We start from the raw sequence: 17,967 nt of genomic DNA, 5'->3' as shown, positions 1-17,967 counted from the left end.
TATAACTGCAGAATATGTAAGAGCTTATTAGGTATATAGTGTTTCGGTATTACCACGTCAGCACTTTATTTGGTATTTCGTATCCAATAGGTGATTTAATGGAGAGAAGAAGTGGAAAAGGCACCTAGATGCAAGAGAATCATGATAATTTTCTGCTCTACCAAAACAACATTTATTTCAGAGCACCAAGATTAAGAAAATATTTATGACACATGACTCAAAATTAGCCCACAATTGAAATTCAATTTGAGAACTAATTGAATTTTCACTAAGCTTTGACTTTAATTATATATATAGGTAGATGAGTTTGTCTTTCTTTCTTACAAATTCATTTCCCGTATAATAGCAAATGAAATCACATTTTGAAAAAATGTAAATCACCAGAGTGATATAATTTATGAGTAGAACTCCATGATCATTCTTTAGTGGATTGAAAAGGGACCTATAAAAATTCTTTAAGTCATCAATAACATTCTCCAAAGTTACTACTCATTATATTAGGAAAAAAAAAAGTTACTACTCATTAGTAAGCAATTTCTGTTTTCAAAGCACCCAACTAAAGAGCTATTTCATCTCTTATTGCTTTTTTTTCAACACTAAAATATGAAATCTAAATGAATTTGTAAACAACAAAGACAACCTAAAAAAACAAGACACTTTTTAAAATGAATTTGTATCCATGAAACACTCTTTTTTTTTTTTTTTTTTTTTTTTTTTGGTTATACTTTCCCCCCCTTAAAACTCATGACATGAAAACACAAACATAACATGGTAACCCCAATAGCGCCAAGAACCAAACATTAACGTTAGAGGACCCAACCTCACAAAATCTCAAGGGGAAAAAAAGAAAAAAGCAAGAAATGCTGCCAGCCACCCGCCAGTCTAGGCCATTGACATGCACACACTCAATTACGCTTCATACAAATTATAAAAAAAAAAAAAAACATTCAACAAGAAATCAAGGAAAGGGAAAAAAAATTCATAAATTTGATATCAAAATTTCATTACCAGATCTAATCACAAATTTTTTTTTTTTTTTGGATGGGTAGCTGAAACACATTTGGTGCAGAACTAATCTTCGGTGAAGAGGTCACCGTAGCATTAACAGTGGCTTATTTTGAGGCATGTTCGGCTGAGGGAGTGTTTCTGAAAATATTGAATAGGTAAGCGTGAAGAACGAGGAGAAACTGAAAGAGCGAAGGGAAATGGGATGTCATGCAAATCACTAACGTGTCTAAATGAGGTGTCCATTTTTTTATTATCATTAGATCAATTCAATGGCACAGGATCTCAACACTTCGTTTTCCTACTATAAAGTCACTACTCGGGAGTAATATTAATATTATATTGTGTAATATATGGAGTAAATATTATTTTATTATTAATATATAGTAGTCTCTTAAAGTCAAGTTGGATATGGGCTACCCAGGTACCCTTAATAAAAGGGCGGTGTCTATTTCAAACTCAGTTTGTGAGCTAAAATAGTAATTTCAAGTCATGATTTCGCTTCAAAATGTATGTGTACGATTGTGTGTAATAACTGCTGTGCACTAGTAATTTCCCCTAATAAAATATGCATTAATGCCCTTTAAATTAGGTCATAGTAATTACTTAGAGGAGGCATTATCATACAGGAACATACTATGACGAGTGGGCAAACACAACCTCACCAAATTCATTCTAGCAAACTGTTGCAATAAAAGAGGCATGGGTCTTATGGCAACGTCAAAACTAATTTTCACCCAACCAGTGTGAGGGGGCTTCCAAAATAACCGGGGGGGAGGGAGAGGAGATAATTGAGACCAAGCCAAAATGTGATCAAAGTACACCTTCAACGTTTTAGCACCTTCCTTTGGGTTCGGTGTGTGACCAGCAAAGATGGCTTAATTTTGAATTCTTCATATTTTATCAAACAGAATAGAGGCAAAGAGAGTGAACTTGTGTTCTTCATTTGTGGGAATCTTCAGGTGGCATTGCGAAAAAATGAAAAATTTCACAATGTTACTAGGAGACAAAGTTCCAATAAAGGCTGTGAGAATTGGCCATAGAGAGAGCGACCAAATGGCAGCTATACAAGGGCATGAGGCAAAGATGTGATTTATAGATTCCATATCTTGGTTGCATAGAACACATGTCATGTCTGTTTGTGGCTACCTCCTATTGAGTGAGTTTTTCTTAGGAAGGATATCCCATGCAATTTTTTAAAGCATTAGTTTTAATCTCTTATGGATTTTTAGTTTCCTGAGGTGCTTCCAGTCATGTTTTGAGAAAGGATCTGAATCTTGGAAACTGGTTGAATGATCTAATAGGTAGGCTGAATTTATTGAAAAAAAGCCATGGAAGTTGGGAAACCAAATGAGCTTGTCTGGAGCATTTGACTGGGAGGGAGGAATCTGCAAAATATTTCTAATGGTGATCCTATCAAAGAGTTCATTAAGAATGTTAATGTCCCAAGCTGAATTAGATTGAGTTTTTAGTTGAAAAACCCAATATTTATAATTAGGGAGGGCTCCTATACAAGTAGAAGTAAAGTTAGTTGGGAGGGAATCCAAGGATCTTCCCAAATATTAATTCCAAAGCCAGAGTGAACTTGAAAGCAAGCCCTTTTTTCACTAGAGCTTTAGACTTGCAGATGCCTTTCCATAACCAGAAGGAGTGAAAGCTTAATGGTGCTTTGAAGAAACTTTTTCTCCGATGGTAGTTGGCTTTAAGGATTTGAACCCATTTCACATCAAGGTTAGAGGCCATAGCCCATCCCAAATTGGCTAGTAAGGCAATGTTTGTGTCTACCATCTTTCTAATTCTCAAACCCCCCAATCTTTGGGCTTACAAACCTTGGTCCAGGACATTGGGAAAAAAGAATGCTTGTCCTCGGAGTGACCCCAAGTAAATTTCCTAAGACAAGAATCAATTTTGGAACAAATGTTTTTTGAAAGATAGAAGGTAGAGGCTATGTAGGTGGGAATAGATGCTAGGACGGATTTAACTAGAGTAATTCTAGAAGCATTACACAGTCTCAACAGGGTAATTATCTTCCATTCTAAAAACTCTCTTTCTACTTGATAAATTGTTTTGATTGAAAAACAAGTACCACATGACCACAAAGGCCGTGAACAGTTCACTAAACTTATTATTACTCATACAATAGACAAGCATGTAGAACATAACAAAAACTTCAATAACAAAAGCTTAAACAAACCCAATTCACATCACCACAAAAGAACTTTTTAAGGTATATATGTCCAAGAAACAAACAAAGCACTCATTGTACATCAAAAACAATTTTCATAAAAAAATGGGGGTGAAGGGAACTAACTTGGAGTTGGAGGAGATGAGAATTAGATGAAGGAAGAGAGGCATAATTCTTCAAAGCTTGATCAAGATGTCCTCTTTTTCTTCAAGGGTGGAGACAGATTCAAATCAAAGTCATCATTCACAAATTCATGGGTCACTGAAGACGAACCCAAATCAAACTCATCACTAACAGTTGAGCCTACCAAATTTATCTGGCCTAAGCCAAAATTAGACCCATTAGATTTATCAAGTACTTGAGGAGGCTCACGTACACTTGCATTTGAGTCATTTAGTGACAAACTCAAATCATACCCATCATTACGAAAGTCCTTCAAATGCCCCTAGTCACTTACAGTTTCGAAATCCTCATGATCCATATTTGAGGAATAAGGAAGTGGTATTAAAGGGTGGACCTCGGGGTCCATAGGGATTGATAATGACATATTCGAATCACCTTGAAATCCCTTCAAACCATATTCAAACCCAGCAGTATTTGTTGTTTCCATTGCAATTGCATGCCCTGAATCTCCTTCATTGCAACAACAGATGCATTCTACATGGACCCCAAACTTTTTTATCATAGCCGTAGAATCCATTGACTCTCCGTGATAATTATGTTTCACCATCTTGATAGTAACCTTAAGATGACTCTGTTTAGATAGATTTAACTTCTCCCATTCACAAAGAGGTCCAGAAGAAAACCACAAGCTACAAGATTCACTTTTCTTTAAGTGAAAACTATCACATTCAATTTTGAAACCATTGACGTCAACGTAAATGCCAAACCCACCATATTCATTAGTTGGTCCAAGGGCAAGACAAATAGCAAAAAGATATGGAAATCTCCAATTCCGACCAACCATGAATGAAATGGAATTTCCATCGCTTTGGTGGTTGAACTCATCTGGAATCTCACTCCCTGGTACTCGAAAGGAACCAATCCAGCGGAGAGGTCGATGTGAAGATTCAAGTACTCTATCTGCATTTTTTTTAGCAATACCCTGCAGTTTGGCAAATCGAGTTAGGTATTTGGGGAAAGGCAATGCAATTATTTCTTTACAACTGAAAGCGATAGAGTGATAGAGAAAGACCTGAATCAATATTTTGTTTGATGATTGTAGATTCCACGATGGGCAATTTCTAACTGTCAAATGACATAAAGATTGTGGAAATCCTTGAATTTCCTCAAACTGCTTGCAATCGGATATATAAAGATCCGTTAATCTAGTAAATTTGACAAAGCTTTCGGGGATGGTAACAATATTGGTGTTTTCTAGATTTAGAACACGCAATGTGGGAAAGTAATCGACCTCCAAATCATCTAATTCAGTTACATTTTCACCGGAGAGAGTAAGTCCTATTAACTGTAAAAACCCATAGCCATCAAAAGAATTGCGGGCTGGTCTTGGTATGTTAATAGAAAGACATAAATTCCAGAGTTTTTGGAATTGATAGATGCTATTTGAGGAAGGGAACTCTCTAATACGAGTCTCACACAAAAATAAATACTCTAAGCATTTCATTTCAGGATCAATATCAGGGAAGTTCTCAAGGCTTGTGGACCCTCTAAGATCAAAATATTTAAGAGATTTTAACGCAAGTCTTCTTGGAAGAGTTTGAAGTTTTCCACAGTTTTGGAGATCCCAAGTTTCAAGTTTATCAAGAAGTCCAATGGACTCATGAACCTTAACTAAAGATTTACAATTTGAAAGGTATAATGTTTTTAAATTTGGGGCACACAACTCAGGTAATTCTTGAATGGATTCACAGTATTGGAGAAAAAACAATTCTAGAGATTTGAACTCAAGTCTTCTAGGAAGAGCTTGAAGCTTTTGGCAAAAAGAAAGGGACAAAACTTTAAGCTTATCAAGCAATCCAATAGACTCATGAATCTTAACCAAATTTTTACAACCAAAAAGGTTAATACTCTCTAAATTTGGGGCACCCAACTCAGGTAATTCTTGAATGGATTCACAATATTGGAGAAAAAAAAATTTTAGAGATTTGAACTCAAGTCTTCTAGGAAGAGCTTGAAGCTTTTGGCAAAAAGAAAGGGACAAAACTTTAAGCTTATCAAGCAATCCAATAGACTCATGAATCTTAACCAAATTTTTACAACCAAAAAGGTTAATACTCTCTAAATTTGGGGCACCCAACTCAGGTAATTCTTGAATGGATTCACAGTATTCGAGAAAAAAAAATTTTAGAGATTTGAACTCAAGTCTTCTAGGAAGAGCTTGAAGTTTTTTGCAACCAGAAAGGTCCAAAGTTTCAAGCTTATTAAGCAATCCAATAGACTCATGAATCTCAACCAAATTTTTACAATAAGAAAGGTCAAATTTCTTTAAATTTGGAGCCCACAACTCAGGAAATTTCTCGATGGATTCACAATGGTCAAGATTGATTCCTCTCAACATTTTAAAACACAAAACCTGTAGAAGGAAACAACATTTATCTTCAACAAGCTTTAAAATAAACTTTAGAGGAAAATCATAGTTAAGAAAACTAATAATCATACCTGCTTGAATGGCTTAGGTATTATCATGTTACAATGTGGCATGTTGAAGTAGACAAGCTGTTGAGGACAAAAATTGGATGGCAAGGAAACAGAACAATTAGCCCAATCCAGCAACACTATACTGTTGGGGAGATATTTCAGACATCCATCAATATGTACATTTTTAACTATAAGAAACTTGAGAGTTTCCATCTTTTTGAAAGCTTGAGGATGAATTTCCAATGTAATAGGTTTAGGTGGATTCAACATTATGCCTCGAATTTCATTCGTTCCCTAGTTGGACAAAGCATTAAGTGAACAACACTAGGCAATAGAATTTTCCGAAAATATAACAATTTAAAAAAATATATGTTAATAAGCTTGTATTGCTTCAACATTAATAAAAATTAAAGAAAGTAATTAATTTCTTCTAAATAGATCAAAAGAGGGAAAGAGGCGAAGAAAAAGACTTATACCATATTTGCAGTTAGTACAGCACAAGCATCAGCATAATAAAGAAAGTAATTAATTTCTTCTAAATAGATCAAAAGAGGGAAAGAGGCGAAGAAAAAGACTTATACCATATTTGCAGTTAGTACAGCACAAGCATCAGCATAATCTCGTAGCCTAGTACGTTTTCCAAGCGCTTGTGGTGATTCTTGTTGAACAATTTCCTCTCCCATTTTTTGTAGCAAGTTATGCATCGATAAATAGCCGCACCAATCAATAGTTATCAAACACTTGTCAATAAGTTTTGGAATACCAATATTTGGAAATAAATAACATGCCTCTAATATATTTACAACATAATCTTTCTTTTTCCCTTGGAAGAAAAATGCAATATCAAGGAAAATATGTTTTTCACTTGGGTCCAATCCTTCGTAACTAATTTTGAGTATTTCTAGAATTTTCTTGTTGGGAATCTTTTTATACTTCTCTAATGCACTTTCCCATTCACATGCACTTTTTCCACGCAAATCAGAACCTATTATTTTTAAAGCTAGTGGAAGGCCATCGGCATAATTGATAAACTGCTTTGAAAGTTGCAAGTAAGCTTCCTCAGGTTCATTTGTTTGGAAGGCATACAAACTAAAAAGTTCGGAAGCTTCATATTCATCCAGTTGATCAACCATATAGATTTTAGGATATGGTTTGAGAGTATTTAACACATCTTTGTCTCTTGCGGTTATAAGGATTCTACTTCCAGGAGCTAGCCAATCACAATCTCCAAGCAAATTTTCTATTTGTTTTCCTTCATCCACATCATCGAGAACTAAAAGAACTCTTTTATGGCAAAGTCTTTCCTTTATCACATTGGTTCCTCTAGATATGATGTCCACCTTTGAATTTCCATCGCTTAAGAACTGGGAAAGAAGTATCTCCTGTAGTCGGATTCTGCCATCAATTGTCCCAGACCTTTCTTTAACATCGTCTAGAAAGAAACCTTTTTCAAAGTCATCAACAATTTTGTTATATACAGCTCTTGCGATGGTAGTCTTACCTATTCCCCCAAGGCCAAGGATTGCCACGATTCGGATATCATTTGACTCAATACATAAAATCTTTTCTATTTTCGCTGCACGAGAATCTACTCCAATAGGGTATTTAGCAACAAATAAACGTGTGCGGCAAAGTATCTTACTTGATATCACTTTGATAATTCCCTGGATGAATTCTGATTCAAGACAACTGCCAATCACATAACATAAAAGGCATGTTATGAAATGGATCATATGGAAAATGTACGTATGAAGATAAGCAAAATTCTAAATATATAGTTTTTACAATTTTTTTATTCTTCTATCAAGTAGTTGCATGAAAATTCCGCATAGGTCAGGAACCAAACTTATTGGAAACCCACATATGATACCAGATTGAAACGATTAAGAGATGAACTTTTTCTCAAAAAATACATGGAAGAAACTCTTAATTGGTAAGATTAAATTTTTCTTTGTAGCCTAACAAGCGACTACCTTTATAGTTAAAGATATTATCAAAATATATAGTGGTTATGACAAGCCATTAAAATAAAAAATAAAAAACCCATGAAAGCAAGAAACTAATCAGGAGATACATACTCATTATTGTAATGGAATCCAGACAAATTGCCAACTTCTTTTAGAGCTGTCCTCCAAGTATGCACCTTGTCATTGTTATCCTTGAAATTTTTTTCATGTTTAGACAATTCTACCCCAAACTTTCCCTCTTGTTTACGTACTTCTGATGGATCTATTCCATAAAAAACTGGTAAAACCACTTGGCCAAGATTTTTCTTACAGTTAAGGATCCAAACAAGTTCATCCAAACACCATTTGGAAGATGCAAAATTTTCAGAAAACACAATAACTGAAATCCTTGACCTTTCGATGGTTTTGCAAAGTTGCTTTGAAATTTCTTCTCCCCTCCGAAGTTTATAGTCCTTGAAGGTGTAAATGTCTTTGTCACACAAAGCTTTATATAAATGGCCCGTAAATCTTTGGCGGGTATCTTCACCTCTAAAGCTCAAGAAGACATCATACTCACACCGGTGAGTAGAAGAAGAAGTGGAAGTCATTGGAGTCTACATACGAGCAGAAGATTGAGAAGGTCAAAGATGTGATAAAAGGGGAATTATAAGGGATGAGTGAACACATGAAAAAAAAAAAAAAAAAAAAAAAAAAAAAAAAAAAAAAAAAAAAAAAAAAAAAAAACCTCTTTTTTATGACTGGAGATTGAAGGTGGTGGTTGTGTGGCAGCTTCAATATCGCGCCGCCTACACCATTTGGCAAAGAGGTGGCGACCGAGGACGAATACCCCCAGAAGTACTATAATTTTCATGCTTTTCTGAAACTCAAAATGTTCGAATCCAATGTCTTTTCTTTTTGATTTCTGAACCAAGATCTTTAAAGTTAAGGCCTACAAAGATATGCAAATGACTTGTACATACCCACCACCGAATCCCACCAAAAATGTCTTTTTGGGAACTTCCGTAGTTAAATAAATGACAAATAACAAGATTAACGGAGATAATAAAGAATACAAATGCACTCTTTACATTTGACTGAAATTTATCTCAGTTATTTAACTTTATTTTTGTCAAGTTAAATTTCTTAAGTTTCATTTTTTTTTTTTTTTTTTGAGAATTTTAAGTTTCAAATTTTAAAAGATTAAAAAACCCTCCAGTTTCATTTTTACCGCTTACAGTCAACCTCTTCAACTAGTTGAGACAATAGTTGCAAATCAAAGTTATGCATTTCGTTTCATTTCACTCTAAAATCTAACTTCAAAAAGTCAAAGAAGGAGAAAAAGATGAGAAGAGAAGAGGAATTTAAAAGAGGCTCACGGTGATGAATGTGCGTAATGCTTCACCTTGAGAGAATTGCTATGGTAGCTAGGAATGAGTGAAGAAGATACTGATGTTTGCTGGCCTCTAGTTCACCATTTGCCACTTTCTCAAAAAAAAAAATATATATATATATAGCTCACCATTTGCCACAATGCTTTTTGCAGTCCTTTTTATTTGGAGAAGATATGTGGAGATGGCCTTCAGTAAATTGCATCAAAATGAACCAACCTTTTCGAGTTTTTCTTTGTTCATCAGACTATCTGCTTCCAGTTTGTTTACCACACCATTCCAATCAACAGTTTGTAAAGATGAAATGATGTAATAAAAGTAGGAGACAGAAAAATCTTCGTGAAAGAAAGACTTTGAAAAGCTGGCCAATAAGTGGGGTAGGAAAATTCTTTGAAGCTTCATCTTTTACAAATGCCCCAACATCTATATTTATTTACAAAAGAACCAAATTGTTTTAGGGTCCGTTTGGATACAGCTGAAAACTGAAAACTGAAACTGAAAACTGAAAAACACTGTAGCGAAATAATTTTTAAATGTGTGAATAGTATCGTGGGACCCATTTTTAATGAAAAAGTTGCTGAAAAGTGAAATTTGTGGGTCCGTGAACAGTACACGATGTGCTGTGATTGGTCCAAAAAAATTTGAAAAGTCAAAGTTTGCGGCTACTGTTCATTGAATAGTGCATGAACAGTAGCCGCAACACCCAAAACGCTCCAAAACGCGTGAAAAAAAAAAAAAAAAAAAAAAAAAAAAAAAAAAAAAAAAAACGCAAACGCAGGGAACTTTCAGCCGAATCCAAACGCACTCTTAGTCTTTAAATAACCGACTGATTAGTTTATTAGGGATTTTTCCTTAATGTCTATATTAAAATAATTGATTTGTATTATTATTTAACTAAATAGTGATAATAAGTAATAATTTATTATATAAATAGTTATATATTAGCAGTATTCTTAAAACGGTATGCTAAAATATACTGATACCGAAATAATTTGTTCAAATGGATTCCAAAGTATTCAAAACATTAAGTGTAATTCAGGTCAACCATTAAAGTAAGGTCATAGAAGTAGCCTAAGCCCCAATATAAAAGAGCTCCAAAATTCTTAGTTAATCTATACTATTAATAACATGGTTCCCTATTTGAGTTTCATTATTTTGCATACTAAAATATCCTCACACAAATTCTTAAATTCTCTAAAATACCCATGTCTTTTAGTTAAATAATTTTAAATTTAAAAATACAAACTAGTTAATCTAATCATACGTTCCGTTTGTCTTTATCTTGCCAATTTGAAACCATTGGTATGGGGCAATAATATTATGAAGTGAAGTTGTAAAAGTGTATTTGAGATATTACATCATATTGTCATACGCTTTAAATTTATTTTATTTTGTCATAATCATGACTTTTTATCTTATAGAATGTATTTCTTTCAGTTATAAATATTTTTTACTTAGAAATGTCTAGTATAAATATTGACATAGATATAAAAAATTAATAAAAAAGGTAAAACTAGAAATTTTAATTGATTATCACATAGGATCCTTTGATTAATCTATTACTAGGAATATAATAATATAAGATAAAATTTATATGAAAGCTCAGAAGTCAATGAGAATTTATCAAAATCGAGGGTTTTTTTTTTTTTTTTTTTGAAAATCTTATCAAAACTGAATTAGAAGATAAAGAAATAATATAATGAAAAGATTATAAGGGCAATAATAATCATAATAACGTTAAAAAAAATTGAAAAAGTTTTCATATAATAATATTTGACTATATAATAAAATTAAATTATTTTCCAAGTGCATTTTTTTGTTTCATCAAAATAAGTTTTTTAAAATTAAAGTTCAATCCTAATTAAAATCTATTATGCATAATGAAATTAAATGGATTTGTCTTATAATCAATTGAGAAGTAGATGTTAGAGTATTTGCATTAGCTCGTGCAAAAATTTATGTCTATTTTAACACAAGAACTTACTTTTTTATTTTATATATTCACTTTTCAAAATATCTTACATCAAATTATCTATTTTACACTACATTTCATTAAAATATTATTTTTTCTTAATTTTTTATATTTCTTCACACACACACAATAACTATCATCTACTCATTTATTTCATTCTAAAGATATGTAAAGCAAGAATAAAAAAAAATAATAACAAATTAATAGAGCTAGGCTAAATTTACATGATTATTATAATAATTATATATTTTTACACAATTTTACAAGACTTTATGTGTGTGAATTTTAGAATTTATTAACTAAAATGTCTTCATTTTTCTCTTATACAGGGATTAATAATGATTCGATTGCTCTTAACAAATTAAAATTTAAAACTTTTATATTACAAAAAGATTTTGAAATAAAAATTTTAATTTAAAAAATTAAATAAATACTGTTTTAAAAAGTCTAAATGGTTGTGACTTGCGACCTCAAAGACCTCAAAATTGGTGCAAAGTATTGGCTGTAAAGTGTAAAAAAGTACTACACTTTCGGTGCATTTTCTGCTCAATTTTTCTTACTTTCCTGACAGCAAAGACCTGTGTCAATAGTTATGCTGTTTCCACAAAATTTCCACCAACTTCAGTAGAAAGCTTGCGCGTCTTCAGTTTTTCAAGAAAAGAAAAAGTGAGAAAATGACATAACAAATTAGTCTAAGCTTTGTTTACTTTTTTGACAATGCGTAGAGTACCGTCAATTTCTTGGATGATAGATAAACGCAGAATGCCAATATTTATTTATTTATTTATTTATTTTTTGGATTAAGAGGAAGCTTCATTAACAAAACTAACCGGCCTCAAAAACAGAGGGTACAAAGCGACCGTACAACATTCCAGCCGAATCAAGGCTGAGCAAGAGAGTTACATCAGAAGGGGGGGCAAGAAAAATGATAAAATCTTGACTAAGGAGAGCACCTCGTCTAGCAAGGGCGTCGGCACATTTATTCGCCTCTCTATAACAATGTCTAATCCTAACTTGAGGAATATCTTTCAAAAACTTTGTAAGGTTGAATTTATTCAACCATCTAATTGGCTTTATTCCGTGCCAAATTTGCTTGTAATTCAGCATTTAGTAACCCTGTATTTAGGTGGGTTTGTTGTAAGGGTAGTGAGTGAGATAGAGTGAAGTTTGCTCAAGAGTGTGCAAGAAAACAGAGACTCGCGGCTGGGACTTGCGGGTGGACTCGCGGCTGCAAGCCGCCAGAAGCAGCACACGTGCCAAGCATGCTGGAAGATGAACAGTCATGCTAGCTGGAGCACTACAGGACAAAACAGGACAACTGGCCATACGGTTAACTCGCGACTGGATCTCGCGACTTGGTCAAGCCGCGAGCCACCCCTGTTTTGTAAAACCTGACATTTCACATTCCTCTCCCACTCCAGTATAAATACCCCTTTTACCCACGATTGAAAGAGAGCTTCCAGAGAGAATTTTGAGAGAGAAACCCTAAAGAAAAACCAGATTGCTTCACCCACAATCTCTACCTTAGAGTCTCTTCAAATTCCTCAACTCTCTTCCTCTCCATTGTCAAATCCTTGAGAGGCATTATACCAAACCTGGTTCTCACCATTATCATCTCTATGAGACAGATGTTTGGATTTCTGGGAAGCAGTTAGGAAGGAGTCAATCTTCATTGGTTGATGCTACGGTCTAGTAGCGGAATCCGGGAAGCTAGAAAAGAAAAAGGTTCGGCGCAACCTCGTTGGAGCAAGAAGCTTGGAGGGCTTAGGTGCACTGGGTAGATTAGGCTTGGAGGGTCTTTTGCTGTCCTTGTATCCCAACTGTATTTTCTAGTGGATTGATTACCGCTTGGAGGGCGGCGGAGAGGTTTTTCACCGAGAACTTCGGTTTCCTCTTCGATAACACTTCGCGTGTTGTCTTTGTGTTTGCATCTTCCTTCCTCTCTATCTTTGCCTTTATTTTATCTGCTGTGGTTTTATTTTGTTATGGCTTAGATAGTTGTTTAACCAATTTCATATTATAGCATGTGTTAAGTTTCCGCATACTTGTTGTTTAACATATTGCTTGATTTGGTTAAGTTGTATTTTGGGGGTCTAAACGTTCAAAGGTGTTTTGTACAGATTTTTGAACTTTCAAACTTCCAACAATCAGCCACCAAAACATCAATACCATTAGGATGATCTAGATCCTTCTTCATAAGATCCACAACCAACTTTGAGTCAAGCTCAATTTCAACTGCTAGAAGTTTAAGAGTAATACACAAGCGAATGCCATCACGAAGGGCCCAAAGTTCTGCAGCAACACTTGTTGTAGACCCGATAGCTCGTGCAAATCCTTTGACCCATTCTCCCTTATCATTCTGAATTATACCACCTCCGCCAGCCAAACCGGGATTCCCCAATGAAGATCCATCTGTATTCAACTTGAACCAGCTAAGAGGAGGAAGGTGCCAACGAACCTGAATTTTTGTTTTAGCTCTTATCAGCTTCCCATTAATTCCTAGGTGAAGAAATTCAGCTGCTTTGGCTACTGCTTCAGTTTTGGAATCTTTTTGGAGATGAGGTCTTCCAAAGACAGTGTTGTTGCAGTGAAGCCAAATAGTCCAAAGAGCGAAAGGAAAGAGTATACCCCACTCCATACCCGAAGAGTTGCTGGACTTGGAGCTTTGACAATTAAGCTTCAGCCACTCCACCACATTAGTATCATAAAATAAGCTTCTTTGGATCGGAGGAGAAAAGGAGTTCCAATACCTTTGTGCCATGGGGCAATCTCTTAAGGTATGAATAATGGTTTCAGGAGCATTATTGCATATAGGACATAGAAAAGAAACATCCATACCTCTCTTTGCAAGAATGGCCCGGACTGGTATGCTTTCGTGACAACATTGCCAGAGAAAATGTTTTATCTTCGGAAGGGATTGCACTTTCCACACCCAATCTCCTCTGAAAATCTGATTCGCTGTATCATTGCCAACCAAATTTGCAAGGCGATATGCCTCCCTCAACTTGAACTCGCCATTGGGAGAGGAGAACCAAGAGAGTCGATCCTTACTCTGGTTTGAGAAAGGGACAGGGGTTGCTTTTATTTCCAAAAGAATTGAGGCAGGGAGATCAAAGGATAATCCCGCCCATCTCCATCCAAGGAAGCTAGCAATATCCATCACCTTAAGATTCTCTTCACCTTTGTTCAGAGGTCCAGAAATCAGACTTCTCAAAGGACCTTTGTTCAGCCACTTATCAAACCAGAGAGATAAGAAGCTATCCTTCCCAGCTATCCACTTGGAACCTTTTGAAAAAATTTCCTCACCTTTTTTAAGACCAACCCAAGTAGATGAGTACGAAGTAAGGGTTGTTGCGCTTCTAAAACTTCTACGATGAGCTCGGTACTTGTTTGATAACACTCTTACCCATAAGGAGGATTTTTCTGAGTGAAACCTCCAATTAAGCTTCGCAAGAAGGGCAGTATTTTTCGGCTTGGCTGCTTGAATACTTAGGCCACCTTCCTCTTTTGCTTTTGTGATTTGTTCCAACCAATGAGATGGACCTTTTTCCTGTTCTCAGATGAATCCCAAATAAAATTTCTATTCAGCTTATCTATTCCCTAAAGAATTTTAGGAGGTAGAGCTGTGCATTACATCACATAGTTAGGAATCGTGGAGGTGACCAATTGAGTAAGAACGACTCTGCCTGCAGGAGACAAAAGGTTGGCTTTCCAACCACCAACTTGCTCTAAATACAGTCTAAAATAAAACCAAAATCTTGCTGAGAACCTTTATGTTTAATGGGAAAACCCAAGTATTTTCCAAGGGAGGTGGTAGACCTGAATCCCAGCACATCACCTAGCTCATTCCTTGTATTCTAATCTACATTGGGAGAGAAAAAGACACGAGACTTCTTGCCACTAATTTTCTGCCCCGAAATCTCACAAAAGGAGTCTAAAACATCCTTAATGGCAACACAATTTTTCCGGTCAGCTTTGGCGAACAACATGAGGTCATCAACAAAAAATACATGTGAGAAACTTGGACCCCCTTGAGAAGCTTTAATTGGATTCCAAAGATTCTCTCGACATTTCCCCTCAATTAAAGCCCCGAGAACTTCCATACATAAGATAAAAAGATAAGGCGATAGAGGGTCACCTTGTCGAAGCCCTCTTGAAGGTTGAAAAGCATCCAATGCCCCTTCGTTAAACAGAATAGAGATAGAGGTGGTGGAGACGCAGCTCATGATTAGAGAAATTAAATTATCAGGGAAGTTCAAAAGATTCAAAGTATCTCTAATGAAACTCCATTCAAGGCGATCATAAGCCTTTTCTAAGTCAAGCTTAATTGCCATAACACCTGTACTGCCCTTTTTCTTTGACATTGTGTGGATTAACTCTTGGACTATAATTGCATTATCCAAGCCCTTCCTTCCTGGGACAAACGCTGCTTGGAGCGGAGAAATTAAACCAGACAAAAAGGGATGGATCCGGTTAACAATAATCTTGGTCACTATCTTGTAGATCGTATTACAAAAGCTAATTGGCCGGTAGTTGGACAAAGACTCAGGGCTTTTGCATTTAGGAATGAGGGTAATGAGGGTTTGGTTCATATAGTCTGGAATAACCCCTGAAGAGAAAACCCCTTTAACCTCCTCTCTTACAGAGTCACCAACAATCAGCCAGAAACGCTGGAAAAATCCCGCATGGAGACCATTCGGGCCGGGAGCTTTAAAGGGTTTAAGCACCCAAAGACCCTCAAAGATCTCCTTGTCTGTGATCGGAGCATTCAGAATGAGATTAGCTTCTGTATTAAGGCGAGTATTCCAAACAGGGGGGGTCCCATACAACCAGGAAAGAGCTGGCCTGACCTGAGGTGAAGAGATCCAAGAAACCTTGCCTGATAAAATCCGCAATCTCTATTTCCCCATTTAGCCAATTGCCCATTCTGTCCTTCATACAGATAATTCTATTTCGCTTTCGGCGCACAAGAGTTGAAGTATGATAGAAGGAAGTATTTCTATCTCCCTCCACCAACCAAAGGATCCGAGCCTTTATAGTCCAAAATTCCTCCTCGATTTTTGCCACCTCAGCATATTCAAATCTTAGCTTCCTTTCCAGATCAACCGAGAAATCATTGGGTCTTAGAGACAAACTAACTTGAATCCCTTTAAGTCTGGCTAGGATCCTTCTCTTCCTATGAAATAAGTTGCCAAAATGATTTTTGTTCCAGCATTGCGCCTTGGAAGAGAAGATTGACAAAGCCTGATGCAAAGAGGGAGAATTATTCCAATCTTCCCTTACCACCCTCGGAAAACTTGGATCCAAAAGCCACATAGGTTGGAAGCGGAAGGGCTTGGGGAAGTGAAGACCCCTATCTTTCTCAAAACACAATTTAATAGGGCAATGATCCGAGTGAGTTTTTTCCAGATGAAGAACAACTGCTTCAGAAAATAGGGAATTCCATTCAGCGTTCACAAAGACTGTCTATTCTCTCTTGGATCAATTGCGAAAGCGGGCGATGGTTGGACCAGGTAAAGCGTGGCCCCGAATAACCAATGTTAATCATTCTACAATTGTTCAAGAAATCCTGGAAGCGAAGGGCTCTACTTATGTTGACCGAACATCCACCAAACTTATCTTCCCCCATAAGCACTTCATTAAAATCACTTGCTATTACCCAGGGCATGGAATGAAGGTTGGCCACAGACTCAAGATTTTCCCAAAGCAGCCGTCTCTCAGCATACCTTGGACTAGCATAAATGGCTGAGAGAAGCCAGGGAGGCTTCGCTGTGGGCGTGACAATTACATGAACTTCTTGCTCAGTGGTAGCTAGCTCAGCAATTTCAACTTGGTCAGAGTCCCAAAGAACCCACAATCCTCCAGATAGGCCAATTGAGTTTGCAAAAATTGCCCCATCAAGATTTATTCTATCTGAGATCCTCTTAGCTCTCTCACCACTAACTTTGGTCTCACTAATGACCATAATAGCAGGGGAATGCATTTGAATCAAATTATTATTTATTGGATAAATTCCATGAACATAACTTGATATTTGAGTTACTGTCAACCATGTTCAAAACTTTCTAAAACTAATATTTGGTCCTTAATATCAAATTAGTTCTTAAATACAGTTGTGAAAAATGACTAACTGGCCTTATAGTATTTAGGGACTAAGTTGGATTTAAGGACTAAATTGATTAATTTTGAAAAGTTTTGAATATGGTTGGCATTAATTCAAACCCCAAAATATGTTAATGAAATATAACTTATCTATAGCTATTGACATCTTTATATTTGTGTGTTTGGGACAAGTTTATAAGCTAATTTTTTTTACTTTTTAGCTCTTCACTTATTCTTGCTCTCTCTTTTTTTTTTTTTTTTTTTTTTTTTTTTTTTTGTAAGAGCATCCACATTGGTAGAGCTATATTTTTAGCTATTTGGCACCACAAAAAACTACTTTATCTATTTTACCTACTTACTTTACAAAACATCCAGCATCGGTAGATCTATTTTAATTTTCAACACAATAAAATAATATAAACATCACAATAAAATAAACATCACAATAGCAGTGTGAACGCACAAAAATATATAGCAGTGTGAACGCTATATAAAAAAAGAAAAAAAATGAGTAAAAGAAGTGTGAATGCACAAATAATAGCAGTGTGAACGTGAAGAAGAGAAATAACAATAAAAGAAAGAATAAAAATGATTAAATAATCAAAAGTAGTGTGAACACACAAATAAAAAAAATACTTTACCTTTTAGCTACAATGCACAGCTAAAAGTAACCGGTAGCTATGGAGCCAAAAAATATAGCTTTACCTCTACCATTGTAGGGCACATTTTGGTATTTGGTAGTGCTAAAAATAGCAATATAACTATTTA

At 35.5% G+C, this 17,967-nt stretch overlaps 2 protein-coding genes across 2 annotated transcripts; both read right to left on the bottom strand.

Annotated features, from left to right (window-relative positions):
• Positions 1-3,377: 3,377 nt before the first annotated feature.
• LOC126705207 (TMV resistance protein N-like) lies at positions 3,378-9,442 on the bottom strand. Its single transcript, XM_050404123.1, has 8 exons — positions 9,140-9,442; positions 8,483-8,686; positions 7,870-8,351; positions 6,373-7,480; positions 5,972-6,085; positions 5,813-5,869; positions 3,648-5,726; positions 3,378-3,506 (listed from the first exon to the last, which is right to left on the bottom strand). The coding sequence occupies exons 2-8, from the start codon at positions 8,606-8,608 to the stop codon at positions 3,378-3,380; spliced, it is 4,095 nt and encodes a 1,364-aa protein (XP_050260080.1). The 5' UTR covers positions 8,609-8,686; positions 9,140-9,442.
• Positions 9,443-10,149: 707 nt separating this feature from the next.
• Positions 10,150-17,062, bottom strand: LOC126705206 (uncharacterized). Its single transcript, XM_050404122.1, has 5 exons — positions 16,633-17,062; positions 15,948-16,517; positions 14,964-15,850; positions 13,216-14,647; positions 10,150-10,196 (listed from the first exon to the last, which is right to left on the bottom strand). Exons 1-5 carry the CDS (start codon positions 17,060-17,062, stop codon positions 10,150-10,152), a joined length of 3,366 nt encoding a protein of 1,121 aa, XP_050260079.1.
• Between the last annotated feature and the right edge of the window lie 905 nt (positions 17,063-17,967).

The sequence above is a fragment of the Quercus robur genome, chromosome 11, assembly GCF_932294415.1.
Source record: "Quercus robur chromosome 11, dhQueRobu3.1, whole genome shotgun sequence".
Classification (NCBI taxonomy): Eukaryota; Viridiplantae; Streptophyta; class Magnoliopsida; order Fagales; family Fagaceae; genus Quercus; species Quercus robur.
Note: the sequence above shows the minus strand (reverse complement) of the source record. Positions and strands in the feature narration are given on the sequence as shown.

What these genes read in the sequence shown, in the direction of transcription:
- LOC126705207 (XM_050404123.1), bottom strand. Translation starts at nt 8,608, where the DNA reads ATGAAAATTATAGTACTTCTGGGGGTATTCGTCCTCGGTCGCCACCTC. An exon ending in TCTCCAGTCATAAAAAAGAG is followed by an intron (nt 8,352 to 8,482) that starts GTTTTTTTTTTT and finishes GCTCGTATGTAG; the next exon opens with ACTCCAATGACTTCCACTTC. An exon ending in GGATTCCATTACAATAATGA is followed by an intron (nt 7,481 to 7,869) that starts GTATGTATCTCC and finishes TGTGATTGGCAG; the next exon opens with TTGTCTTGAATCAGAATTCA.
- LOC126705206 (XM_050404122.1), bottom strand. Translation starts at nt 17,062, where the DNA reads ATGGTCATTAGTGAGACCAAAGTTAGTGGTGAGAGAGCTAAGAGGATC. An exon ending in CTTGGATCTCTTCACCTCAG is followed by an intron (nt 15,851 to 15,947) that starts GTCAGGCCAGCT and finishes CTCCGATCACAG; the next exon opens with ACAAGGAGATCTTTGAGGGT. An exon ending in GTTTGAAAGTTCAAAAATCT is followed by an intron (nt 10,197 to 13,215) that starts GTACAAAACACC and finishes ATTGGGGCTTAG; the next exon opens with GCTACTTCTATGACCTTACT.